General features: G+C 32.9%; 4 protein-coding genes across 4 annotated transcripts in view; 2 read left to right on the top strand and 2 right to left on the bottom strand.

The window, feature by feature from the left end:
* Positions 1–6,345, top strand: LOC130653655 (uncharacterized). The gene is made up of 6 exons (XM_057456178.1): positions 1–1,279; positions 2,294–2,463; positions 4,130–4,196; positions 4,369–4,484; positions 4,553–4,731; positions 4,924–6,345. The coding sequence occupies exons 1-6, from the start codon at positions 250–252 to the stop codon at positions 5,966–5,968; spliced, it is 2,607 nt and encodes an 868-aa protein (XP_057312161.1). The 5' UTR covers positions 1–249; the 3' UTR covers positions 5,969–6,345.
* Positions 5,910–19,312, bottom strand: LOC130654658 (centriole and centriolar satellite protein ofd1-like). The gene is made up of 25 exons (XM_057457271.1): positions 19,186–19,312; positions 16,295–16,489; positions 16,121–16,189; positions 15,781–15,814; positions 15,343–15,450; positions 15,130–15,272; positions 14,677–14,766; positions 14,288–14,371; positions 14,101–14,207; positions 12,961–13,080; positions 12,788–12,861; positions 12,579–12,670; positions 12,255–12,332; positions 11,691–11,758; positions 11,552–11,595; positions 11,399–11,457; positions 10,890–10,988; positions 10,662–10,773; positions 10,524–10,572; positions 9,904–10,057; positions 9,422–9,686; positions 9,155–9,344; positions 8,140–9,070; positions 6,711–6,763; positions 5,910–6,441 (listed from the first exon to the last, which is right to left on the bottom strand). Exons 1-25 carry the CDS (start codon positions 19,279–19,281, stop codon positions 6,408–6,410), a joined length of 3,348 nt encoding a protein of 1,115 aa, XP_057313254.1. The 5' UTR covers positions 19,282–19,312; the 3' UTR covers positions 5,910–6,407.
* LOC130654669 (uncharacterized) overlaps positions 15,580–26,838 on the bottom strand; it is a 26,132-nt gene continuing 14,873 nt past the window's right edge. Inside the window, exon 5 of the mRNA XM_057457281.1 lies at positions 15,580–15,591. The gene's annotated coding sequence lies outside the window, so the exon portion shown is untranslated. The remainder of the gene's footprint in view (positions 15,592–26,838) is intronic.
* LOC130654666 (cysteine-rich hydrophobic domain-containing protein 2-like) overlaps positions 22,998–26,838 on the top strand; it is a 5,515-nt gene continuing 1,674 nt past the window's right edge. The window contains exons 1-3 of the mRNA XM_057457278.1: positions 22,998–23,231; positions 26,018–26,072; positions 26,536–26,691. Of these exons, the coding sequence (XP_057313261.1) occupies positions 23,122–23,231; positions 26,018–26,072; positions 26,536–26,691 (321 nt within the window). The 5' untranslated portion in view covers positions 22,998–23,121. The remainder of the gene's footprint in view (positions 23,232–26,017; positions 26,073–26,535; positions 26,692–26,838) is intronic.

Below are 26,838 nucleotides of genomic sequence, written 5' to 3'. Positions count from 1 at the left end.
AATATATTTTTAAATACATGCTTCAGAGCTTATCGCCGCACTTATAGAATGTATATTGATGTCTGTCATTCTCTTCTCAGATCGCGTGTTTACATTTTTTATTCTAGTAATAGTCAATGGAATAAAGTTTGCATATGATTTGGGGAATTATTCTTGAAACCAAAGTATTTATACGAAGACACTGTGTCGTTAATAAAAACAGAACAACGTATTTGACAACAAGAATAACATTGCTTCGCAGTTGAAGAAATGGGTACAAACTCCACACCGGGTGGCGAACCTGAACCAATAGATAAATTATCACCAGAACCAGAACCAGATTTTTCTACAGCAAGAGCCATATGGGTAACCGCATGGCCATGTCATCATTATATATTTGCTGCCATTTTTTTTATTCTTATGCTGTATAATCTCAATAGCATACTTGGTTTAGTTTACAAAACCCAGAAATCAGTGCGAAGACGAAAAATATTCTTGGCTATAAATATTTTGTTATTCTTTTTTAACTGTATCTCATCTTTCCGATTATTTCTTGATCCGTACGAGACCGGAGAATATTTTAACAAGAAGGTTTTACGAAAGATTTTGTTCGTTATCTTTGGCTTTAAAATTCCATGCTTAACAGCCTCGTTCTCATTGGTGTTTATTTCATTGGTCGAAACGACAAAAGTTAAATTATATTCCCCTCGATTACAAAACATCAAGTACGTGATAATCACCATAGTTGTGCATTTCACGTTGGCTTTCACAATCCACCTTTACCTGATATTTGAACCAAGCAAATTTCGTTTGTTGATTATATGCAATATTTTTTTCGTCTTATTTGGACTTGTAGTTGCAATCATGACGCTTTATGCTTGCATCAATATCATCCGTTGCTTGAAAATTTTAAACACAAGTTTTAGACGTATGAGCACTTATAGCAAATCAAAGGAGACAGGGATTGTAGTGGAGTTTCCAGTGGAAAAGAAAAAAAAGAAATCCAGTACTACTTCTGAAAAGTCGATAGAGTACGATCCGTCAGTCTCGATATTTGCAGATAAGTCGATTAGAAAACTTTTGGCCAACATCATTGCTATAACATGTAGTGGATTAATTTACGTCGGTGCTGTAATATATTCACTTCGATTAATTCTTGATGGGCAAGAAGGTTTAAAACCTTGGCCATGGTATATATTTCAAACTATAGCAAGATCTACTGAAGTTATAATGGTTACATCAATGTCATATATCGTTCGCAGATCATTGATACCACCATGTATGAGCAAAACTGAAAACTGAAAAACGAAGACTATTTGTGATAACAAAGCTGCTTTTTTAAAGCACAAGGACTTGTTTTTAAATATAAAAAGTTGTTAAGATTAAATGTCAAGTTTTAAATAAAACACTGTTTTTTAGATGTATAGCAATTTTTACACGCGAGTATTAATGTGGTGTGTAAAAATTATTTTTCATATTATTCGAAAGTATTTGCACATAAATAATTTCCACTATGAAAACTTATATCAGGGCTTTTAATTCGCCATAACAGGGGAAAGGTATGCAGTTTTTGGAAATGTCCTTTAAAAAATAAGACCCCATTTCGTTTAACAGTGGGAATAGCATTTAAAACCTCAAAAAAAACCTCAAAGCGCAAATGAAAGTATAACACATACTTTTTTACTTGCGCTTTGCCGCCGAACCCATTAAACGGTATTCTTAGCTGCTCTCTTCTTTTAACTACATTCTTACAAACAACTTTCTTACAACAAACTGTTTACAAGGTTATTGTCTGAATCCAGCTCACGACAAACTCATGGGGTTTTAAAACCCATATTCTGTTTGGAGTTTAAGAGCCAACAAACAAAGCTTGTTGTCTGCTTTAATTTCGTTCTTAACAAGGTTGTTCATTTAATTAGTCATGTGGGCTGTGTGTTGTAAGCCAGTCACAGTCTGGGGCATCTAAAAAAAATTTATTTTATGCTTAAGCTGTTGTCTTTGTATGAGGAAATTAAGCACCTAAAAATAGTCGCCTTGGTGATGATAGTTTCCAAAACTAAGCTATTATATACCTTATATATATCCATGATCTGATCGAAACAGGAAAACTTGAAGTTTAAAACAATGACTTAATTGTGCGTAGGCGCCAATCTCGTCCACATGGATCTTCTACGCCTAGTATAGTCCCGTCAGAATATCATAGGCGTAGAAGAGCCCTGGAGACGAGGTGGCTGTCTTGTCTCCAGAAAAATTATTTTTACCAGCATTGTAGTTATATAAAGTTTAAGCCTTAGGAGTGCCCATTTTAACCAAGGTTTCAATTTTTTTGGTTATACCGTGGTGTTCTTGCCTGATGTTCAGCCTGAAGTTGTTCTTAATTTGTTTTTATATTTTAAGCATTTTTTACAGTTCGTCACAAATTTTATAATTACAAAATCGGAGCAATTGATTCTGCGAAAATCTTTACTTGAAAAGATGTCTGAAGTGTGTTTCTTTTTTACGTTGCCACGTTCTTAATTTCCTCTATTAATTTATTTTCATTTTACTTTCAGTTTTATTTTTCACAGATAAATTTTTAATATGCTGATACTACAACCATTATAAATCAAATCCATGTGGTCTTATTGTTTTAAATCTCAACCTTGAAGGCGTTTCCATTTGACTGCATATTCCCTACACTTTTTTTTATAAACAATAGATTTTCTGCACTTCGCTTTAAACATTGTTAACTGCTTAAAAAAACGACTTAAAAATTTTTTTTAGTCATTGTTTAACTTAATAAGATAACACAGGACGAATTGTTTATTTTAGTGTTTACTTTTATAGCTTTGAATTTATGTACGTGTTCTGTTTCGTTTAAATTTAAAAAAAAACACATTTAAATACTTGTCGAATTATTAAGTAGTGTCAATGTCAGTTAAAGTTGCAAGGGGTTTATCTCTGACAAACTATACATACGACTTACATTCGCACCATGGAAATTGTTTGATATTTTGGACCAATTATTTGTCAAACAAATTGTTTAATTTCATAAATTTTAATTAAATTTTAATTGAATTTCCGCGCCCGAAGGCATAGGAAATTCTTTAAAACCGTCGTTTTTTTCTTTCGGAGCATTTTTTGAGAAAAAATCGACCCTGGGATTTCACGTTGTCCGTCACAGATGTAAACTTCGTACCCAAGCTCCTTAACTACTGGGAAGTCTCGTATTGACGTTTCAGGCTAAAATTGGTATTTGTTTTCGACAAAATTTGGCACATTTAACAAAAAAAGTATGCTGAACATAATGGTCACATAATAATTTTGATTTTAGTCACCTAAATGTCATTTTAGGCCAAGATTGGTCAAAAAATTAGAACTACTTTATTTTCAACAAAATTTGGCACAAGTTAACAAATAAAGTATGCTGAACATGATGGTGACATCAAAATTTTGGTTTTTTGTCACCTTAAATGTCATTTTAGGCCAAAATTGGTCCAAAAATTAAAACTACTTCATTTTCAACAAAAATTGGCAAAGTTAACAAAAAAAGTATGCTGAACATAATGGTGACATCAAAATTTTGATTTTTGTCACCTAAATGCCATTTTAGGCCAAAATTGGTCCAAAAATTAAAACCACTTCATTTTCGGCTAAATCTGGCACAGTTAACAAATAAAGTATGCTGAAAATGATTATGGTACAAAAGTTTGATTTTTTGTCACCTAAATGTCATTTCAGACCAAAATTTATCCAAAAATTAAAACTGCTTTATTTTCGACAAAAATTGACACAGTTAATAAAAAAAGTATGCTGAAAATGATGGTCACATCAAAATTTTGATTTTTTGTTAACTAATGCCGTTTAAGACCATAAACGTTTCAATCGCAAGACTTTCAACCATGAATGATAGGCCGTATTTTTTGTTAGCAATTTCTTTTAAAATGTGAGTTTAATGACACGTTTCGTTTTGTTTGCGTTTGTTGTAAGATATAATGTCACTAGAGTGCTTTATCTTCAGAGGTTCATGCACCAAACCCCTTCAAATGTTTGGCACAATAACACAACGAATTAGCAGGTTTTCATCAAATATTTTGGTAGCGCGCGGAAATTCTTAGAGCCCCCAGGGCTTCTTGTTTTGTTTTATTTTAAAGTTTAAATATTCACGAAGTTCCCAGGTTTTTTTTACCCAAGTCACCGGCCTCAATGTGAAAAAAGAAAAGAACTTTGGAGACAAGGTTGGAAGTTTAAACCAAAAATCATATAAAAATTATGCTTTATTTATAACCCATAGAAAAGAAAACCTAAAAAATGATTTTTTTTTTTTTAAAAGCAAAGCTAACCTACTATTTTTTTGCTGATTCGCCTGCTGTATTCTGTTGTGTTAAACAGCTTAATACGCAAAAACAGATATTAAGGTTACTTCGTTTTTCATTCCCAACAAACTCAACACTAACTACTTCCAACTCGATCGGCAACCGATTACGTTGCACATTTTCCGGATTATTCAACTCCCTCCCTCTGACGTACATAATTATTTTTTTATGCGGCTATTGCAATAAATAAGTGATTAATTATGTCGCTTGATTTTCAGAAACTTGCAACTGAATTGAAGCATAGAATCCAAACTTCATCTTTGTCGTGTAGCGCATTGAGTCTGGCTAATAATTTAAACATATTGATGGAGAGATTCGCTAAGGCAGGCATCATACGCAAAACTAAAGTGAAAGATAAAGATGTACACAAAAAGAAAGATGGTAGCAAGACTACTGCGTAAATGATAATCAAAGAACGTAAACAAAGAGCCGCCATTACTAAGCATTTCAGAAACCGACATTTATAAACAATTACATCATTATAAAAAAGTAACGTAACGTTTCTTTGTTGATTTTAAAACCGTTAAGATATCTAAGAAGTGTAAAGAAATTAAAAACAAAAAGATTACTAATGGAAAGTTGGGTAATTTAAACAAACGAAGATAAATTATATATTTACAGAAATTATAAGAAACACGATGGGTTTTGATGCTTCTCCAGAACCTGAACCTGAATTTGAAATGACTCGTGAAGAATGGGGTGCTGCTTGGCCCATACACATTTATACATTTTTTGTTTTATTTTTGGTATTTTCTGTTTATAACATAAACAGTATAATTGGTTTATGCTGCTGTAGAAAGGGCGAAATTAGAAGAAAAAAGATTTTTCTTCTAACAAACATTATGTTATTTTTCTTCAACTTTATCACAGCTGTGCATCTTATCATTAATCCATACGAATCACACGAACATTTCCGAATCAAACTTCCAGGCTTGTTGTTTATCTTTTTTGGTTTGCGGCTACCATGTTTGACAGCGGCATTTTCGTTTATTTTAACAACACTAATCGAGACCACGAAAATGAAACTTTACTCCAAAAAACTACAAAATATATGGTACTTAACTGGAATAATAGTGGTTCATTTCACTGTGGTTGTGGCTGTTCATTTTTATCTTGTGTTCAATGCAGATGAATTTCAAGTTATAGCAGTGTGCCAAATGTTTTTTATACTTTTCGGAACTGTAGTTTCATGCACCATCATTTATTGTTACCTACGAATGAAACAGCAACTCAACCAGGTCGAAATTTCACTTTATAGAAGTTTCCGACTTATAAAGAAGAAAAAAGATATCATGGCCGAACAAAACGAAAGCAGTAGAAATAATACCGTAGACGTAAATTTAATTAAGCCTCGTTCACCGTTTGTTGATAAATCTCTGTCGAAGTTATTCAAGGTGGCAACCTTAATCTCTGTCTCTGGTTTGACGTACAGCGTGGTCGTAATATATGCACTAGTTACGATGCTTTTAAACACGTCTGTAGTCATGGAAGCATGGCCTTGGCTTGCATACCAAACAGTAGCAAGACTAGCGGAGTGTGGTATGGTAATAGGAATGTCCTACTTAGTTCGGAGGCCATATTTTAAACCTTGTAAAAAGTCAACGATGGAAGAGAACACATCGGCTGTCGTGTAGTGCTATCAAAAAATAACATTGTTAGTTTCAGAATCATGTTTTAAAAATCGCTGGTGAAACAAAATCTCCTAATCACGAGTTTAACAACAAAAGGCCAGCATTGACAAATCGCCCACATTTTATTGTCAATATCACATGAAAAAGATTATTGGCAGAGGAAACTCATTAAAACATTTTATGAATTCCCTTGGCTGATGTCGTCATCCGAAATTTTGTTTGTTCGATATTATATATTTCCACAGTAATAATATATACACACGGAATTATACATTGGTTTGTACATAATAAACAAGACGTAAAATCTTTTATTTATACAGATACTAAATATATGTAAAAAAAATTGAATGTTGATAACAAGTTTGTAAAGATGACCACGACCTGTGGCTTCACGTTCTTTGAAAGCAACCGTGCATGTTATTCCCATTTCTCCGAACGCATTTTACCATTCGAACTCTGATATTGAACTTTTCTCGCTAAAAGAATAATGAGATTAGATCCTATGGAAATATAGCCTGCTGTAAAAGGACGAACCTAGTCCTGTAAGTTCTAATGACCACTCTACCAGGTAAATTAATTACGCATTATGGAATTGGAAATAACAAAACGTTATCATGTGAAATCATTTTACGGCCGTACACGCCTCGTGATTTCCTCAGGAAATCGCCATTTCCCGATAGCTCATATTGACGTAACAGACATCAATGATTGCACACAACAAAACAGTTTTCACCTAATGACCTACCTTATTTGGCGCTCTTCAGTATCCGAGACGGGGATGTCATTATAGTCAGTAACCTGGTTAAAAGAAAAGTCTCGATGAGTAAAATAGAAGACAATGTAGTTAATAACCATGACAAATGTTTCGTGATTTGTCACTTTAAATATTGCCTATAAAAATAATTTTTCTGATCGAGAATGAGGAAAGCAATAGACGTGTGTTATGGGTCTCCAAATTATTTAATGCGTGTTCGCGTGGTAAATACAGATATATGAGAGTTTTATATTCGCAGAGATCCTTCTGCTGATGTTTTGATGAAAACGGAACACAAGTACATGTGCATGAGAAAAAAATTTACCCAACAAAGTTCGGAGGAAGGGGGTGGTATATTTTGCTGACCGGAATTCGAGAACATACAGACCAGCTATATGAGGCGGCTTTTTTGATTTGTAACATTATGCAAAGATGATGACGTCATATATGTAGTTTTGTTGTGTTAAGCAGAAAAATACTATACTAATAACTAGCCCTTTTCAAGTCCTAATTGTTAGCTGACATTTTTGAAAAAAAGGTTTTAATTTTATATTTTATTATATATAGTCAAACTAATATTATTAAATATAAGTGCACTTAATGCAGAGATTTTTATTCAAAACTAGTTTTTAAGTAACGTCATTTATCTTTGATGTCATACTGAAATATTGGAATAAAGTGGAACTAACCAGCAGTGGACAAGTTTTACGTGCTAACTCTCGGCCATTCTCGAAAAATAAGTTGGGGCAAAAAAAAATTAAATTCTTTGGTCAACGATTTTCGACAACGGGAAAAATTTCGTTACTTTTAACCGACGGTTTTTTCACTATTGACATAACCCAAAGAAGTGTGTCAAAATGACGTGATCAGGGACGCAAATATTGTTCAACTTCACGTAATCGAAAATTGTTTTGCTGCGAAATGAGGCACGTGTGATCATTTTAGATAACTTAACTCTATTCAGGTCGGGGTTTTGATGTCTCTGAAAAGCCGGGGGAGAAATAGATGACAAAAACATAAAAAGCCTACAATATGACTTTGGAAGTGTTAATAGGAATATTTCAAGGAAAAAGAATTTTTAGCCGAGAGTCACCATGACAACAAACGTGACGTTACATCAATTTTTATTTACTATTTTGAAACTAACTAAAAATGATAAAAAGTCAGCAAATTTTAACCTCTAAAAATTTATCACAAATCCATTTGAAGGAGAAAGAGGGGGCTAAAAAGATTTTAGATGGTTTTTAGGCTGATTGGATGACGATATATTTTGAAGACAAAAAAATACTTCTTGTATTTAGCCATTATCTGTTGAATGGTAAAAGACAGGCTTAATTTGAATAATTTATACCGTTTCTGTTTTGAATTTCATAAAAACAAAAAAGGTCAGTACGTTGATGTGTGTGTGATTACTGTGTACCTGTGCATCACTTGCGACATCGTCTTGTTCTTTTTCTTTTTCTTCTTCTTTTTTCTGCAAAATCATTTTCATATACTGCGCCATTACATCATTAACTTGCCCACCTTGGTCAACTTCACCTTCGCTTAATAAAGAATCGACTTTGCTAACATCGTCTTTGTTGGTTAGCTCTTGCACAGTAGACTTCGATTGGTCGACAGAATATTTTCCTGATGATAGGTCATCACTGTTTTCATTAGCAACTTCATTTGGTGTTGCACCTTTGTTATTATTATCATTATTCAGGTTATTATTCTTATGAGCAGCGGCTGGCGTGTAGAAAACATCATTGACAACTTTTGATTCAGATTTAGTTGGACTTTCAAAAGTTGTTATAGTTGCTTCCTTCAAGTCAAATTCCTGCTCCACTGAGTTCGCTCTATTCTGCCGACTCTCTTCAACCTTTTTTATACCTTCTTCCAACCGTTTTACAACTACAGAACCTAGATTATTTGCGCCTGCGTCCTCCTCCACAACAGTTACTGAAAGATCTGCACCAATGCTTTGCTCAGTAAGTGTATCGAGTTTTTTAGTCTTCGGGGTAACCAAGTCTCTTGCCTTTAAAGCTGGAGTTTGCAGATCAGATTCGATCAACGGGTACTGAGTTAGTGTATTATAGTTTCGACTATCATAAAGCGGATGCTGTGTAAGGGAGTCACTAGTTACCGTGGTTTCACGCAGTGGATTTTGAGTTAAAGAAAAACACGTTGTAGCCAATGTAGTGGATGAGGGAGCATTAACTGTGGGTGTGGCAGCTGTTTCTGCAAAGACACTTTGAGCTTCGTTCCTTTTTAAATGAACCAAGTTTATTTTTTGGGAAGAAATCTTCTGTTCTTCGAGGTTATTTACTACGGCGTTTGATTTAGCGTTTCTACCTTGCGCTGGTGGAGGTCTACAGGCAAAAGAGACAAAAGACTTGCCAAAGATAATACATAAATGCAAAATCGTCATCATCATTGGATTGATTAGTACTCACCTTTTATCTATCCTATCCTGGGTATATGTCAAACCTGATAAGCCAAAGGACAGAGCGTGACTACTTGCACCTGGTGCTTGTGTCGACGATAGTGGCTGTGATGTTCCGCTTGAAGATTGGTGATCATTAGTTCGAACTGAACCGGTGGAGAAGTAGTCCGGTCCTAGCTTAACGTCATTAGAGCGTTCGTCTAAAGAAAGACGATGTGCATACTTTAATTTAAACAAACATAGTAAAAAAAAAATAAGAAAAAGAAAAGCAACTCACTAGATAATACTGATCTGTCTGGTATCAGGCGAGATAAGTCAAAACTATGCCTATCAGAGCTTTGATACTGAAACATTGTGTCATTTCTAGGAGAGCTTGACACTATATTTTGACCATTCCTGTTTCCAGGAGAGCGTTGGATGGGATCCTGGCTATCATTAGTGCTTTTGCTCTTTCTTTGTACGTAAGAACTGAAATAGACTTGAGATTGCGTCTTGGATTGCTTCTGACGACTTTGGAAGTCCTTGTATGATTTTTCCAACTGCTATAAAAATACACAAAACAACAAAGTGAAAAAATTATTAATGTAGTACATGAAAAGTTCATGGAGTGAAACAAATGTGAGTGCGAACACAAGACAATTCTTGCTAATAACGACTGGAGAAATGCTAAGAAAACTTTAAGAGGTTGTAAAAATAACTGTTTTAAATGGGCTGTTTAACTAGTTTGCCCAGATAAAGTTATTGCATAGCAGTTCTTACCATTGCTTCCTCCTCCAATTTCTTGAATACGTTATCAGATGCCTCAAAATGAAAATCCATATTCTTTTCGCTTGGCGAGTTTTCTTGTAAGAGCTTCCGTCTTGTACTGGATGTTTTTTGTGAAAATTCGTTAGATGGCAAGCGAGGTTGAGCGCTAAAGGAATATAAAATATTTAATACGTTACAGACAGGATGTTTTAAAAACACATCGTTAAAAATTAAATAAGGAACAGCTACTTTTGGCCTGTCTAAATTGCAATTAGTTGAATATTTAGTATATTGAAATTAAATTCTCATAAATTTTAGCCTTTAAAAAAGGTATTCCTATTTTTGCTAAAACTCACATATAATTTCCGCGGTAAGAGGATACCGACAAAAAATGTTTTACGTCGGTTAATAAATCTGAATGTCGATTTTGTCACCATAAAAAATGGTCAACTATCTTAAAGGTTTCGTTTCTATTTTTCAGTGCAACTTCTCGGAAAAGGTAACAGTACAAAATTTGATGAAAACTACATGGGTTTTAATTCGTAAATTTAACTAAAACTCGTAAAATTAAAACCACGTGAAAATGAAGTTTTTTTCGTTTTTTCGATAAAAAGAATATTGCAAAATCCTACCCCATATTGTAAGTAACCGCATTTTTAGTGTTCCTAAACTTCTCGCTTTCTAAAAGGATGAAAAAAACATAAGATGAAAAATTCTAAAATATTAAATTGACACCACAATAAAGAAAAAAACCTTATCAAGTTATATACCTCGTTTCGCCATCATTAGGGCTGTTCGCAACTCATCGATCTCTCGTAAGCATTCCCGTTGCGATAACAAACAGTCTTCATAGAGTTTACGTAGATCTTCGTTTTTCAGGACCTGAATCGAAAAGACAAGGCGGATAATCCACATAAGAACATTGGTTAATCAATATCATATTTTGGATCTAAAAACGTTTTTTTTTTTGAAAACTAAAACTCGTAAGGAATAACTACCTCCAGTTCATATTTGTTTTGAAGTGTTTGATATTTTTCGCGCAATTGTTGTTCTCTTAGTCGCGTTTCTTCGAATTCTTTGTTAACAGCTTCTCCACCCTAGTAATTAAAAACAATTAATAAATAAACAAATAGATAAAATAAATTTAAAAACGTATGTATTAGACTCAATCTTGGTTAACTTAAAAAAATGACTTGTTATTGAAGCAATTTTTTAATGTTAACAAATTAGTAAAATTTACACATTGTCATTACAGAATCTGAAGTTAAGAGGAACGTTAAAGTAATCGACAAGGTTTAAAAAGAACTGGACTATGATTCGATTGTACCGCATAGAGTTCTGCTTCCTGCTTGTGGGAATAAAGGAAGATACACACTCTGCGTCTCAAAATATAAAGTCATATCAACCTTCCAATTAAAATTATCCTGTCAGCTTTTAAGTCAGCGGATTCTAAATGTTAAAGTGTTTTTAACAAGCAACGAAAAACTATTATAAAAACAAAACGTACTTCAGTAACATCCGACGTTGATATTTTGTTCAATAATTCTTTTATCAACTTCTGGTGCTCTAAAACAAGTAGATAGAGAATATATGGTGCAGTTGTATTGACGCAGATATCAACAGTACACGGCTCTCTGCAACAGAGAAAATTTCATCATACCTTTCTCTCGTTTTGACTTGTCTAGAAGAAGCTCCTCGATTTTTCTACAAAAAACAAATGGGCGGTCATTACCTAAAGAACTTCAAAGAAAAATGCAGAAAAAAGAATGAAAAACAAAACAAAAACACGATCTCTTTACTTTTTTAGCAACTCTGCATCTCTTTGAATTAAAATTTTTTCGCTTTTGATTTCGCTGTAATCTTCTACCTGATGATAAAAACAGATCTGTTATGAAAAACTATTGGTTTGCGTTTTTCTAAATAATTTGCAGAACTGGAACAAACTGGACAAACATACATTTGAATTTGTTACACCTGGGAAAATCGTTTTTGGGAGAAATTGGCTAAATATTGGCATAGTGAACAAAAAACCATTCTAACAAGAAGATCCCGCGCCTAAAAATAAATAAAGATTCGCTTTTTTGCAAAAAATTGTAAAATGGACAAAAGCAAATTGAACATGATGGCATCATCCAAATTTAGATTTTTTTCTCACCTAGCTAATTACTATATTCAGTTTAGATTTGTTCAAAACAGCTTCATCCCCAGCAAACTAGCACAACATAGAAAACAGCACAGGGACACAATGCTGACGATTTTAATGTTTTTTTTACCACTAATATCAGTTTTTCCTCTTCTCTGACTTAAAAAGTCCAAAACCTTTTCGAGGGCTTCTCGACTAAAAAATATCATCAACTACAAACCTTTTTGTACTGTTCAGCAAGCATTTCATATTTTTGATTCCATGTAGAGTTTGCCTGCTTTGCTGTCATGAGCGCAATCTATATGAAAGATGTAGTTACACTAGATATGATGCAAATCAAAAAAGAAAAAGATTATATTAGCCTTTATGAATAAAATAGTATTTTTGAATTTGGCCAACATGAGTACAAATTTTTGCCCACCATGGCAGAACATTGCAAAAAACTAAAGTAGTGAAGAATTTCGATCACATTATGCAGTACTGAAATTTAATGTAAGTATTTAGGTCGTTTTCTTGGGTTGACAGAATATAAAAATCTACGTACATTAAGCTGCTGATTTTCATCTTTTAGCCTTTCTGCTTGCTCCTTCCATCTTAAAAATGTGTCCTTTTGAAATTGAAAATTGAGTTTCTCCTCTGCAAAAAAATTAAAAAAATCTTATAAGAAACATCTGCATCACGAAATATTATACATTTCTAGTTATATGCTGCCATAAAATATGTCACAGTATTGTAGCAGAACAAGGTTATCACCTTTAAGTTGAATTTTTTGTGATTGTAAGGACTCTGCCTCCATCTTCTCTTGTTGTTGCAGGTCAAATTTCACTCTAGCAAGCAAACAAACAAACAGATAACAATTACTCTGTCTAGTTCAAAACAAAAAACAAGAGTCAAGAAACACGATCAAACAAATTGATTTTAATCACCTGGAAATTTCATCGTTTAGGCGCATTTCATATCGATCTTCAATATCTTTCATAGACTCTTCCTTAAACTTTAGTTGCTCAGCTTTTAATTGGAGTTTCTCTTCTTGCATGCCAACAGACCTATTTAGATAATACAACACCATGACTGTTTGATCAGAGATAGCTATAAAAAGACTGAACAGAAAGATTTATACAGCGAATTCTTCTTCTTCTATTCTCGTATAACAATACGAAGCTTCCGTGTGTCTGTCTGTGACTTTTACAAAGACGATGTTTTTTATCACCAAAATGCGCAAGTTCTTCGAGTATTATTGTTTTGCTTCGGAACAAACGGGTTGATGACGTCATCAAACACTATTTAAACCTAAATATCTCTTAACACTTTGTCAAAAGCACACGATCCTATTCATTTTCTTGATCAGCGTTTTAAGCTGTACACAATAGAGGCAACGCATAAACAAATATTTTAAAAAAATGTGCAGTAACGGGTCACTGCTGACGTCATCAAACTCAAAGACAGACCTGCAATGGATTATTCCATGGGCTTATCGACTGGTATATATCTAACAAAAAACCTTGATGAAGCGACTAAGTAAACAGCACATGAGCATCCTAAGTTTGAGATGATGGATCGAAAACTTACTAAGTAAATGCCATGTTTAGATGTAACAAGAACTCACAGGAATAATCACACACACACACACGTACAGAAATATAAACTTATAAAGCCAAATATAAAGCCGTATTTTAGTCACTATAGTTTTCCACGCACACATTAAGTTAGGGCAATCTCACTAAATATTGACGTCAGTTTTTCTACTTAATTTTTTTAAAACCATGTGGCGAAGTACAAACAGAATATATTTTAAACATTTAGGTTCACTTTCGTGGGTTAACCAAAAGTTGAAACGGCTGGTGATTAGTCACGCAGGCCAATTTCGTGTTAAAAATGAACAAAATTTTGGGCAAAGTAGCAAATGCGATATACTTTAATGATTTTATGGGATTTCTACGGACTATATTATAATGTTCTTTATCTGTCTGTGAGCCAAAAATGGTAGCTGCGAATAACGATGGGTGAATTCCTTTGTCTAACAACTAACTGTATCACTGATGCGTTAAAAGAAAATAAATGCTTGCCTGAGAGCAATTTCATGATTCTTCTTCATTTTCATTTCACGTTCTTTCAACAGTTGCATCTCATTAAGAAGTTTTTGACGTTCTTCAAATGCTTCTTTATCGAAGAACTGCAAGTAATAACCGATTTATATTTTCTAAGAGGTTGTATACAGTCTGTGTAAACATTTATTTAAAAATTATCATGAACCTGTTTTTCCTTTGTAGATCTTCCTAGGATGTCTTCCTCTCTTGTTGCTAGATCTTTTAATTTTTGTTGATAATAAGCTTCATACTAGAAGGAAAGATCAACTAGTTTTTTTTAAAAAAAAAATCTAAAAATAATGAAAAAAAAATTTACTTTACCCTTTGGAGACATGGAAACTCATGCTGCCAGTGCAAGTTTAAAGAGGTTAATTTTTGAACCCCCTTTTAGTTATTGGAACTAGTTTCAGGAATAGATTAAAAATAGGGGAACGAAAAAACTTGCAGTTTTGGCACTTGATAAATCTTCGCAATAAACCCAACTTTATATTTTTTCAAGTCTAAACTGCAAAATTTTTGTGAAAATGTCTTCTTTCAAGGTAAAACAAAATATACCTCTATTCTAGCATTATCAATCTCAGATTGATACTTCTCTTTTTCTTCAAGTCGCATGTTTGCAAGCTCAGTAGATCGAAATCTCTCCATCTAAAGATATTATCTGTTTTTATGCTACTAGTAACTTTAAAAGATATTAATACAATAATAAGTTTAATTGCCCCAGGCTGTACCCCAAAATATTGCCCGAGTTCTAAGTGCTGACCGACCTTGCAAGGTCTGTGCAATGACTGAGGAGAAATTATGTGCATTAATTATAAGTTTGTTGAACTTTTTGATCTGTAAAGAAAAGGTTCCCTCAAATCTTTAAATGCTCACAAAATTTGTATCGACACCTCACTATAGGTTTTAACAGCACTTTTAACATCAAAAAAGGAAGTTTAGGTCTTATAGAAGCATATTATTACTTTCAAGGTTTAGAAAAGAGTTTCAATATGTTTCAACTATACTTACCTCAGCCTTCAACTCAGCCCTTTTTTGTTCTTCATACTTTCGTTGAAATGATAACACTTTTGCTTCTAATGACATATTCGTGCCCTTGGAATGCTCGTTAAATTTTTGGAGTTGTGCTCTTTCCACATCAAGCAGTTTTTCATCTATGAAAGTTTATTATGAAAATCAGTAAACATCAGAGAAACAGGAGAATTTTAAAATATAAAGTGTTACCAATTGAGCATAGTTGCTGCCATTGGCAATCATCTGTTTGTACACAACGGTCCATGGTGGAATAGCCATAAGAGCCTGCTAGATTTAACAAGAAGGACCAAAGAAAACCTAAATTAAAATTAGTATATATATTAATATATTTCTTTGTAATGAACCTTAAATCATTTTACCAAATTTCCCAATCTGATTTTTCCAATCAAAATATGATAAATCAAAATTTAACACTGTGTCTCATATAATAAATGCTGCGTAATGAACATACACATAAAAAACTTATTATTTTTTAGTGCTTTAATTTTTTCCAATAGCAAAGCATTTTTATATTATATAATGATACATAACAATCTTTTTAGCCACGCATTTTTTTTTGTAATGGACCTGTAACAGACATATATTTTTTTAATCAAAGGGTACAATTCATTGGATAAAATGATTCACCTTTAACATTTTCACTTTGTTTCGACATTTTCATCTAAAATTTGAAACAAATGAAACGTATAAGCATCTTATCGCATCTTAATCGCATCAATGTGATAAATTAATACTATACAGCCTCTTTTTATAGAACCCTTTTTTATGTTTTATAATCCCACTTATGTATTGAGAAAGATTTTACTTTACTTGAGAAAAAATTAATATTTTAAAGAAAACACACTTTCCAAATAAATGACCATCCAATGTGAAATCATTATTGGTCATTGACAGTTATGCCGAACAAAATTAAGAATTAACTGTAAGCTAATCAATACAAAGAAAAAAGTTTGAACTAAAAACAGACCAGTTTTTGATAAAGCTTTGCATCTGGGTTAATGTGAAGTAGCTCCAAAATGTCTTCCACAGAATATACCTACAATAGATTAAAATAATTATTTAATGTTTTTTTTTCTTCTTTCAATAAATCATTTTCTGAATGGTATAACGAATTTATTTAAAAATAAAGTGTTGCTCTCACTTTTTCAGGATCTGTCAAACTCTCTGAAATGAACACTGATTGTGTGTAAGGATACTGCTTTAAATGATCCATGATCAAGCTGTTTGACACATGCAAAAACAACGAACCACTACCTGAACCATAATTTTGAGATTTTTCAGTTTTAAAAGATGCCTTAGCGTGTAATTCTAAAGCAATTCGGTTCCTTAATTGAGTCTAAAATATAAATAGTATAGCACAAATTCAGTTATACTGTAAAATGTATACTAATGTCAGAAGTTTAGTACCAACATAAATTGGCAAACCTGCAAATAAAGTACAAAGATGTGGCTTTCTATACATCACTTTAACACGCCATTTTATAAGCAACATTTTGTAATTAAAATGATGCCTAAACCTAATTGCTGACAAACAATCCAAGCGTTAAAGTAAGTAAACAATAAAACAGGACAAAAAAACAAGTGAAGACAATTATAAAAACATCAATAGTTTGAACATGTCTTGCTCTAAATGTAAGAGAGAAAGAAACACAAATATAATTTTATGCCTACTAACATCTATTAAATTTTTCTATATAAACTAGAAGTGTAAATTGCTTGCCGGAGTTATTTTCTTGGAAATATATCTCTTTTTAGCAAGTTTTCTAGCAAAAAAGATTACAAATTTTACAGAAGAACTAACGAATGCCTTGTTTACATTTAAATTTCAACCCAAAAATATTTCAATTTCTCTAACAGTCACTGCCACTTTTGTTGATTTGGGTTGTTTCAGGATGGTTACATGATAGGACAGTAACTTCCACTCTTGAAAATAATTATTTACTATCGTTTGCTTTAAATGGCGCCGGTTTCATAAACGCCAAAATCAATATATGTTAGTAATTTACAAAATAGAATATCCTTAATGACAGTATTATGGCAGTGACCAATCTTGACAACCAATGCTCAAAAAGATAAAAAAAAATTACACAGTCAGTCCATATTCACATCTCTATAAAAATACAGAGACTGTGTGTGTCTGTCTCAGGGTTTCCAATCATTTTGCAAGTAACTTTTTTAGGATATTTAGGAGGATTTTAGATGGTTTTTTAGGAGATTTTTTAACAAGCAGGGAAAAGACTTACAAAAATTTAGGAGATTGTAGGAGAATTTGAATTAATGGCAAGGTTAACTTAGTAAATAATGTTCCTAATTACGTGCTGCTTTGGTAAGAAGAAATAGTTGATAGAAATAGTTATATTTCTGCAAAAGTAGGGAAAAATACTATTAAAAATAAATGAAATGTTAAAGATAACTTATGCAGAGTATAAAAATTTCTGACTTATGTTCAACAAAAAATCCATTATACTAATAGAGTTTTAGGGTTAGGGTTAAAAAAATAGTTGTTCTCTAAAAAAATTAGGAGATTTTTAGGAGTATTTGCAAAAAATCAGGAAATTGTAAGATATTTTTGGATTATTTAGAAGGATTTTATTTTTTTAGGGTTTTTAAGAGGCGTGGCAACCCTGTGTCTGTAACAGGCTGTAAAAGTGCATGTGTTCATTTTCCTTTCATGTTGCCGAAAAAGGTATGTCTGAAATGTTAATTTTCCTGACATTACGGTGCAACAGCAATAACACATCTTTAACATCAATACCTTATAATAAATTAATGAATCCATTACCGTACACTTAAAACTTTGAGGCCAAATAACTTAGAGACAAGGTAGAGACATTAGTCTTTTTCACCATGTGGGTAACTAGGGATCATCTGGGACCAATTTGGGTAAGTTTCCCAAATCTAGGTCCCTGAATCCGCTTTAGAATGGATGGGTTGATGACGTCATCAAAAGACCTTCAAATCCCAATATTTCTGCAACCGTTCGTCAAAGATACGTGATCCTATACATTTTCTTGATCAGCGTTTGAAGATCTATATGATGGAGGCAACACATATATCTTAACCCATATATCTCCTTAGGTATTCGTCGAAAACATATGATCCTATACATTATTTTCATCAGCGTTTCAACCTCTACACATTACAGGCAACAAATAAACTAAATTTTGCCTATCTTTTTTCGGATCTGCACTGCTGACGTCAGCAAAACATCTAAAACAACCTATTTTCCATTGTTCTCGGGATTATCAAATAATTATTTATAAATTAAAAAATTTTGAAGCTCTCTAATTCTCTAAGATGCTTAAAAATTTAAGGCAGTCCAGCTATGGGTCTTGGCAACAATTGTTAACAAAAAAAAAACAAATCATCAAATGTAATCATGACATAATTATTCCTCAAATCACTATAATTAAAAAAATTATCTTGAATACCGCCACTAGCGCTTGTAACACCCTTTATTACAACAAAATTAAGAGAGTGGTGTCTCCTCTCCTTATTTCCTTTAAGGAAAGTTCCATACAAAATATGTGATTATAAACCTTAAAAATTATGTTTTATGCTATTTTTGTCTGATAAAAGAAACTAGAAAGGAACAATGTCGCCAGGGTGTTATTTACACATTGCAACATCATGCTAATGCAGATATTTACATATCTTGTTATGGACATTTTGTCTTTTGCTTTACGTCTCGAAAGTATAAATTTTAAACTTCACTTTGGCATTAAACCTTACAATTTCAAAGTCCAAGTGATAATAAAAATTATAGTTCAACAACTTTTAACTGTGTAAAAATAATTAGTTTTAACATAAACACAATTGGTAAACCGTATCATCTTTATCTTTATTATAAATAAATACCATGGAACCAATACTCCTTGTATTGGTTCCATGGTATTTATTTATAATGTGTTTATGGGCACTGTCTTCATTTAGAGGCGCAAAGCTGTGTCAATATTTGATGTATAGAGGAACAATGTAAAATTTGTTAGCCACCTTGTAATTAAAATGTCAACAAAAAATACATATTTTTACCTTTACTGACTGTAACACTCCTTTAGATTTGAATGAATGAAATAGCTTTGAGTATAACTCTGCAGAGGTCAATTCACTCTCGGTTGAAGAGGTCATAATAAAATTCTAAACAAATAATTCACATATTAACAAAAGTAACAACCTACATAATGGTTCCTCTTACATAAAACTTTTCTGGGGGAAAGGATACATAGTACTGTTACCACATGGCATGCTAACAATAACATATGGCAAGGATGGAGACTACATGTAAATACTACAGTACTGTGAAAAGGTTTGTTAACATCGTGGTTCGTGTTTATTTCATGTTATGCAAGAACCACGATAGCCCACGATGCGTATTTTTTTAACAATCATGGAACTCACGATCATGTTTGGTGGACTACACAAACAAAAATTAAAAATTACACCGTGGCGTCCACGATAGATAAATTTTATTGTAAAACAACAAAGACCGTATTAGTTTATCAATTAAATCAAAACCGATGGAAAAAAATAAATTAACATTTGTTGTTTTAATTCGTAGTCATAAAGCTAGCTATACAATAGATTTTAATCGTTCGTGAATCACAATTCAACGTAAAAAACATTTCTATCGCTGCTTTTCGTTTATAAACTTTTAAAATGCGATCTCAAAAAACATTTCCATCGCCGCTTTTCGTTTATAAACTTTTAAAATGCGATCTTAAAAAACATTTCTATCGCTACAGAAAAAATTAACTTTTCTAGACAAATGACATTTTGTAAAAATACAATCGTATCCATGACGAAAAAGTATACACCAAGCAAAAACTACGAATATGCTTAAAAAAACTAAATTATACCGGCAACAAAAATCGTGGAGCTCGCGAAAATATTCGTGGGACACACGACCGTTCGTGGAGATAATAATATTAGCGTGGTGGCCAGGATAGAATGTTTGAAAGTTTGTTATACATAAAGACCACAATTTTATCGTAGTTCGTGTGCACCACGCTCGTTACACGAACACGATGTTAACAAGCCTTTTCACAGTACTGTATCTTCTATAGCATAGTGTCTTCTCAAAGTGGTTGCACTGTTGCTTTATTTCGGATCCCTAAGTTGTGTTTTTAATAATAATAGTAACAGGCGAACAAGGATAATATACAGAGGGAAATATGTATTCACATTTAAATTCAAGTGGGTTTTCCACTGGAATTCACAGGGTATGTTTAAAAAGGATAAGAATATTTAAAACAATGATGGAAAGCAAAGTTTAATAGCCTATAAACTCATTAGCTGATTAAAAATATAAATTTTTTTGTGGTACATGTGGGCTGTTGGATGTTGCAGGGCGTTGTCTGGTATAGTACAGACCTTAATTGGGTCTGTGTAGCTTGAAATAAGCATTAAATATTCTAAAGAAAAAATAAAATGTAACATTTTAGCAACGTTTTAGTAACATCTAAATCGTTACTAAAAATCGTTACTAAACGTAACATTAAGCGAACATTTAGAAAAAGAAAAGATTCTAATCAATCTATTTCTTCCATTTGGGTCCGTGAAAAAGTTAATTACTTAAATTGCTCTGATCTAATTGGTTGATTGTGACCCTCTATTATCTCCTCAACTAATAAACAGCTAAAGATGATTACGATCATTGCCCATCGATGACAGCTTTAGCTGTCAAACGTAAACTGGCTTGTTCATGAAATGATAATATCTATATTAATCATTAATTTTTTTGTCTGCTTATCTATATTAAATTTGCTGTGAGACTGCAGATTTAAAAGTAACGTGAAAATGAGGGGGAGGGGAAGGAAAAATAAATGAAGGGGTGAAAGTGACTTAACACTGTGAATGTGAACAAACTTTTAAATATAATAATTCATATAAAATGCAGTCAAAGAAAAAATATTATTTAGAAAAGATTGTCAAAGAAAAAAGAATCAGGAAAACATATTTACTTGTGGAATGGAAATGGTTATAGTATATAGATAAATTACTATGTGACATTATTTCTTTAATTTTGAAAAATATAAGCTCTTTCAACTCTGGCATCTGCAAGGTAGGATGAAAGATCTTACTGAAGTCAGGACTTTTTTAAGAATTTTTCTCGTGAAAACATTGAGGTTTTCAAGGCTTACCAAGTGTAGATTAATGCCTTTTGTTTTAGTTATGTCCATGTAAATTCCTAGCAACACCATCATGTAAAAAATAAACTGAAAAAATCTAACTTTATCTAACGTCTGCCACTTTTTTCCTGCATGCCGATGCCATAGTTCCGAAAAAGGCATATAAAATAATAAATAATGAAAATTTCCTGCATCATTTTTTAAAATAGGCTGTTGATGGGAAACTTATATAATTTCTATTAGCCTAATAGTTCTTGGGCCAAAGAACAAGGTGGACTGAGAACAACTTGGCATGAGGTATAATAAGGCTGCTATCGGAAATATGTTATATTTGCATGAGAGGACCAAGTTACTTACAAAATTAAAAACCTAGGTCAGTGAGTCAAAACAACCCCTCCCCCCCCCAAAAAAAAAAAAAAAAATTACTGGTCCACAAATGCTATGGTAATATCTTTGCATCTGTCCGAACACAACCACAACATTGCTTTCTTTTGATTTGTATTTTTACAATCAGTTTTTAGTGGCACCCTTTTTGTTTCCCCTACTGACAACATCTTGAAGGGCCATCATTCAGCTTATAATAAGAAGAAAAGGCTGTAAAGTAAGGGTGAGCTCATTTTAAGGTTCTGAAAATTCCCCTTCTTATTTACTTTTCCTGATCAGAAAATCCTGTGAAAAAATTTAACTGACCGACCAAAATACTAATTTTTGCAAAGAGTTTAGGATGCAAACATATAATATATTGACCTGGCCAGTTTTTGGACACAGTAGAGTAAAAATCGTAGCTAGCTAGGTACCTGTAGAGCATGTGTTATACATTTAGCATTTATATACAGCTTGTAGTGGCTAAATTTTAAAAATAAAATTTAACCATATTATTAGTTAGCTATAGCTGGTAATTTCATTGGAGGAGATGTTTAGCCAGCTAGCAAACTATAGCCAGCTAGCTAATATGGCTAAGTAGCCTTTTGATTTTCCAAGAAAAGTGTCAATTTAAAGTTCCTTTTAAGAGGTAGTCTAAAAATTTTATTGTGTCTTCCACAATTGTTTTAAGATTGGGCATGTATCTCCATAGATTGGGCAGTTCAGTCTTTAGACTGGCCACCCATTTGTCACTGTCGGAAGATTGGTCTGGCCAGTCTTAAGACAGCGTTTCAAGATTGGCCAGAACAGCATATATATAATTGCAACTCTGATAAAAAAAAGGAAGCCAAACAAGCACAATTTTTTTTCCTACACATTGGACGAGTAGGTAACTGGAACTTTAAAGATAAATACATAAACTTAGCTAAAGCTAGATTAATAAAAAAAAATCTAAAAGAATCCTTTACTAGCTATGTTTTAACAATAGATCATAGCTACATACTTCATTTATGTAGCAAGCTAGCCAGAGTAATATGAAAGGGGATATTAATTCTCTTCTAACTAAACATTTGCACGCATGAAAAATAAAGATTTTCTAAATGCAAACGATGACGAGAAAAGAGAAAATGAGGCTTAGAGGGAACAGTTCACGAAATATAGCTAGCTACAGTATCTTCTAAAGTCCAAGTATTTACTTTTGTTTTTGCAATTTTGCGCCATATTTTGAATAAAAAAAATTAAATCCAGCGAAATATTTTGCCCTATATTTGTTATTATACGTCGAGTTAGACAACATACTAATATGTTATTATCAACGCTGTTTGGCAGCAAAGTGTTTTAGTGTGATTGCCAATTGATTTACATCAGGAAATTGAAAGCTCGAGATAAAAAGCAGCCGATGAAGTGGAGTAAAAAGTCCGTTGTTTCCAAATAATGTGTTTTATATTTAGTTAATTTCACCACATGGCTTACTCAAATGGCCAATATTGACACAATTGAAGATGCTTCTCCTATCCAAGGAAGCAGTAACGATGTTATTCGAACTCCTGATCCGATAAAAATTAGTGGTGTTGGGCATTTAACCTTGTAAGTTCAAGTTAACCTGTCCCAGCTTAAGTTTTAATTTTATTATTAAAATTCCTAAACCTTAATAGATATACCTAATACATCAAGTCCATAAGAACCGTTATAGTTAACTAAATAATACTATGCAAACAATAGTTAAATGAAAATGTTGTAAAAGCTAATTTTTTTTAGTTCTCCTATAGTTTTTGGAGGACCCAGGTTCTGTAAAGTACAGAACAATTTTTTACATACAAAGGTGCCAGTTTGCTGGAAATGACATTAAATTACTGAAAGGGCTTTTTGTGTGAAGAATTAGCAAAGAATGTGAAAAAAATTAACGTTAAGTTTTTAATATACATTGTTTCTTGTAGACCAAAAAAAACCCTCATCCATTTTAATCGTATGTAGAATCAGCATTTAAAATTATTTTAAACCTTAAAAAATATACTTTGCCGCTCTAACGGAAACAAAGTCAAAGTTGTCAATGAATAGGAAGAATAACAAGTGTGCAAAAGAAATTATTTGAGGTAAATTTTGTAATTTAAATGCCCAGAGTAAGGAAGAATATAATGTGTTGACCTGTTAAGTGCCTCTAAATCTGTTTTGCCAACATCATTTTCAATGTAGGTCTGAAAAACTTTGCCAACCCTTGGCCAACAAAACGTCGGCGCTATTGTGCTGACTTTTAGTACTTTGGATTTACAGGGCTGCTAAAGTGTTACTTTGGGCACTCTCCCCCGTTTGAAGAATTGGCAAAAGTTATGCAATAACCCGGGCCATATTTACATTTTAATAAATGGAAAAGCGTGTAATAAACATTAATTATCATAATTTGTGACCATTAGTAAAAGAGATATACATACAATTTCTTTTTGTTGCTTTGTTTTGTCCCTGATTTATTGTTTTCTAAAAGCAATTCAGTGAACTCCGCTTTTATGTTCATCAAAGGCAAGGCTGTTTACCTACGACCGAAAACGATTATATTATGATAGCCCGCTTTTTGGCCGGAAATGAGTGATCCATTGAAATTGTTAAATATTGTAACTGACAAAAACAACAAAGAACTTTAAAAATTTCTCTATATGACCACTTGTAGACCATGTTCGATACAGAGACACCATTTCTAGGGTTAATGTAAATCGGGAACTTTTAAATAACAAGTTAATCATCTGGTTTCCTTAGTAATAATACATCATAGGAGTAGAGAAAATTGTGTTTTGAAATAAATTTATTTATACAACGCAAAGGATTTGCATTGGAATCAATTGTATATTGGGGAATGGGCTGAGATGCCAGGCAATGAGATTAAACAAGGACGGGCAGGACAGATACATGTATTATCAGATAATTACACCAAATGCTTATCCAAGGCAAAGACAGTAATAACCCCAGCATATGCATTGTATGATTTACTCACAATGACATGCATCTTGGCTGCACTCCATTGTGAGTGTCTCCCACGGCATTACATCCTCATATCTCATTATTCTTTTTCTATTTGTAAATATAAGTAATAATATCATAAACTAATAATAGCATACAGTAATAATATCAAGTAGTGATATAATAAACAGACCACATGCATATATTTGTCCAAAATTATCGACTGACTTGTAAGCCTGACATCCCCATCAGTAAAACGCCCAAGGGGTAATTAGCCTTGACTCTTGCTCTCACTGCTGGACAAAAACCTTGATAACGTTCTTAGCCAGATAGTTTTTCAAGGAAACCGTGCAGCTAGAGGGATAAGCTAGTCCAAACCAGCCATAAATTGCACTCAGCAACACTCAGTCTTTAACAATGGTTGCGATGACGAACGTTATGTGGTGACCAGTCAATGATACTCTGCATCGGTTGACCAGAGTGGCATCACGTAAAAGTAAAAGAAGTGTTGTTAGTTTGGCAAAACCTACACAGCATCACTAATAGTAAAGAGAGGGCTTTGGGGATTTTTAGCTCTTACCATTGTTTATAAATCAAAAATTTGAAATGGACAATGTACAGGTATTTATAGCCTTGTCCTAATAAACAGACATCTTGTAGGTCTGATACCAGATAGGAAAAAAAAGTATGTAGGTGAGGCAACCTTTCTATCATGTATTGACCAATATTATCCTAAGTGAGGTTTTTTGTATAAGATGTCTTAAACCCTCCAAGCCCCTTTATCTGATCTTAAGGCAACAGAAAAGTTACTGCAGTCACCACAATTAACATGAGCTAAATGTTCATTTAGCTTCATCTTTTACTGACTGGCAGCCTTGTGGTAGAGTTTGTTGCTAGTACAGAAGGTCAGCCGAGTCATGCCAGAGACTTACTGCTTAGATTTAGCATAAGAATAGGATGGATATCTTAAGCCACTGTTTAGCCAAGTAATTGCTGTAGCTTGCACCAGCTTTATTAGCCTAAATGAAGCTTTAAATGCACAAGGACCCCTTCGCATAACAGTACCAATAAAAAGTGAAGAGGCTATCCTGGGTAAACAATTTCAAATAATTTTATCAGTGTTGGCTACATAAAGGTTTTACTGTATACTCCTGTTTTTATAAAAATATGTCACCAGCAAAAACCACCCACCTTAAATTATCAGTTTAACGTCTTCCATTCCTAAATTAATTTGAGAGTTGCCCCTAAAACAGGGCGTTTTCATGGGCCCTATTAAACAATTTAAGAAACCATTACTGAAATGGTACCATATACAAAAATACAAAGAGAAAACAGATTTTCATATCACACAAGTGTGTTGGATATTTTGTTTACAAGGTTTTGTTTTAATGTACAAGTTCACAAAATTTTGACATTAATTTCAGGTTTGGTATGACAAACAAATTTGAAACTGAATTTCCTTCTGGATTGATGGGCAAGGTAAGTTAAAATTGTTTATGTGGTATAAGAAATTTTCATTTTTCTTTTAATTGCTTATTTCTATATATAAAATATATATAGAAAAATATTTATTTGCGAAAACTTATTCTCATAAAAATTACTTCTGTTTAATTTGTCTTTCCTTTCTTTTAAATAGAAACGTTTGCAAAACTTGAATATCACAAAATATAAATAACCATCCATTCGCAAGCCCCTACTTATAAATATTTTGTACTAGTTATAGATCAAACTAATTTTATGCATTTGAGCAAAAAAGTTATTTTGCGAAATGTGTGGAAGCAAAAATAGTACACCTGGAAATATAAGCACAAAAATTAGTACAATAACGTATTTGCAAGCTTACTCCTCGTAAGAGTTCCTTCCATGAAGGAAAGCAAAAGTTTTAGGGTGTACCAGAGCCTCACACACTGATTTATACATGGATTATGACATTAATTTTTAGTTGGCACCTGAAGAATTCAATTCTACCTTGGCAAGAATAAATAAAGTGCTTGGGAGAACACTACCCACAAATATACGATGGCTGCTGTGTGGTTGCATATGTTGCTGTTGCACCATGGGAATGTCTATGTGGCCAGTTGTCTTTTTAAATAAACGTGTAAGTATACTATTCTCATTAGGAAGAAAGTATACAAAAGTTGTACTGTCCTATTATTTTATGGATTTCCTCTTGTTCTTGTCTTTTCGCAAAATTCTATCCACTTGCATTAAAAGTGAAACTTGAGTAAACAAACCAACACAAAGT

Source organism: Hydractinia symbiolongicarpus, chromosome 8, assembly GCF_029227915.1.
Source record: "Hydractinia symbiolongicarpus strain clone_291-10 chromosome 8, HSymV2.1, whole genome shotgun sequence".
Taxonomy (NCBI): Eukaryota; Metazoa; Cnidaria; class Hydrozoa; order Anthoathecata; family Hydractiniidae; genus Hydractinia; species Hydractinia symbiolongicarpus.
Note: the sequence above shows the minus strand (reverse complement) of the source record. Positions and strands in the feature narration are given on the sequence as shown.

Excerpts from the sequence above, each read along its gene's own strand:
- LOC130654658 (XM_057457271.1), bottom strand. The coding sequence starts at position 19,281 with ATGACCTCTTCAACCGAGAGTGAATTGACCTCTGCAGAGTTATACTCA. Across the intron at positions 13,081-14,100 it reads AATCATGAAATTGCTCTCAG|GTCTGTTGGCATGCAAGAAG; the intron begins GCAAGCATTTAT and ends TTATCTAAATAG. Across the intron at positions 6,764-8,139 it reads ATGTCGCAAGTGATGCACAG|GTTACTGACTATAATGACAT; the intron begins GTACACAGTAAT and ends TCTTTTAACCAG.
- LOC130653655 (XM_057456178.1), top strand. The coding sequence starts at position 250 with ATGGGTACAAACTCCACACCGGGTGGCGAACCTGAACCAATAGATAAA. Across the intron at positions 2,464-4,129 it reads TACTTGAAAAGATGTCTGAA|TTCCCAGGTTTTTTTTACCC; the intron begins GTGTGTTTCTTT and ends ATATTCACGAAG. Across the intron at positions 4,197-4,368 it reads AAAAGAACTTTGGAGACAAG|ATATTAAGGTTACTTCGTTT; the intron begins GTTGGAAGTTTA and ends ACGCAAAAACAG.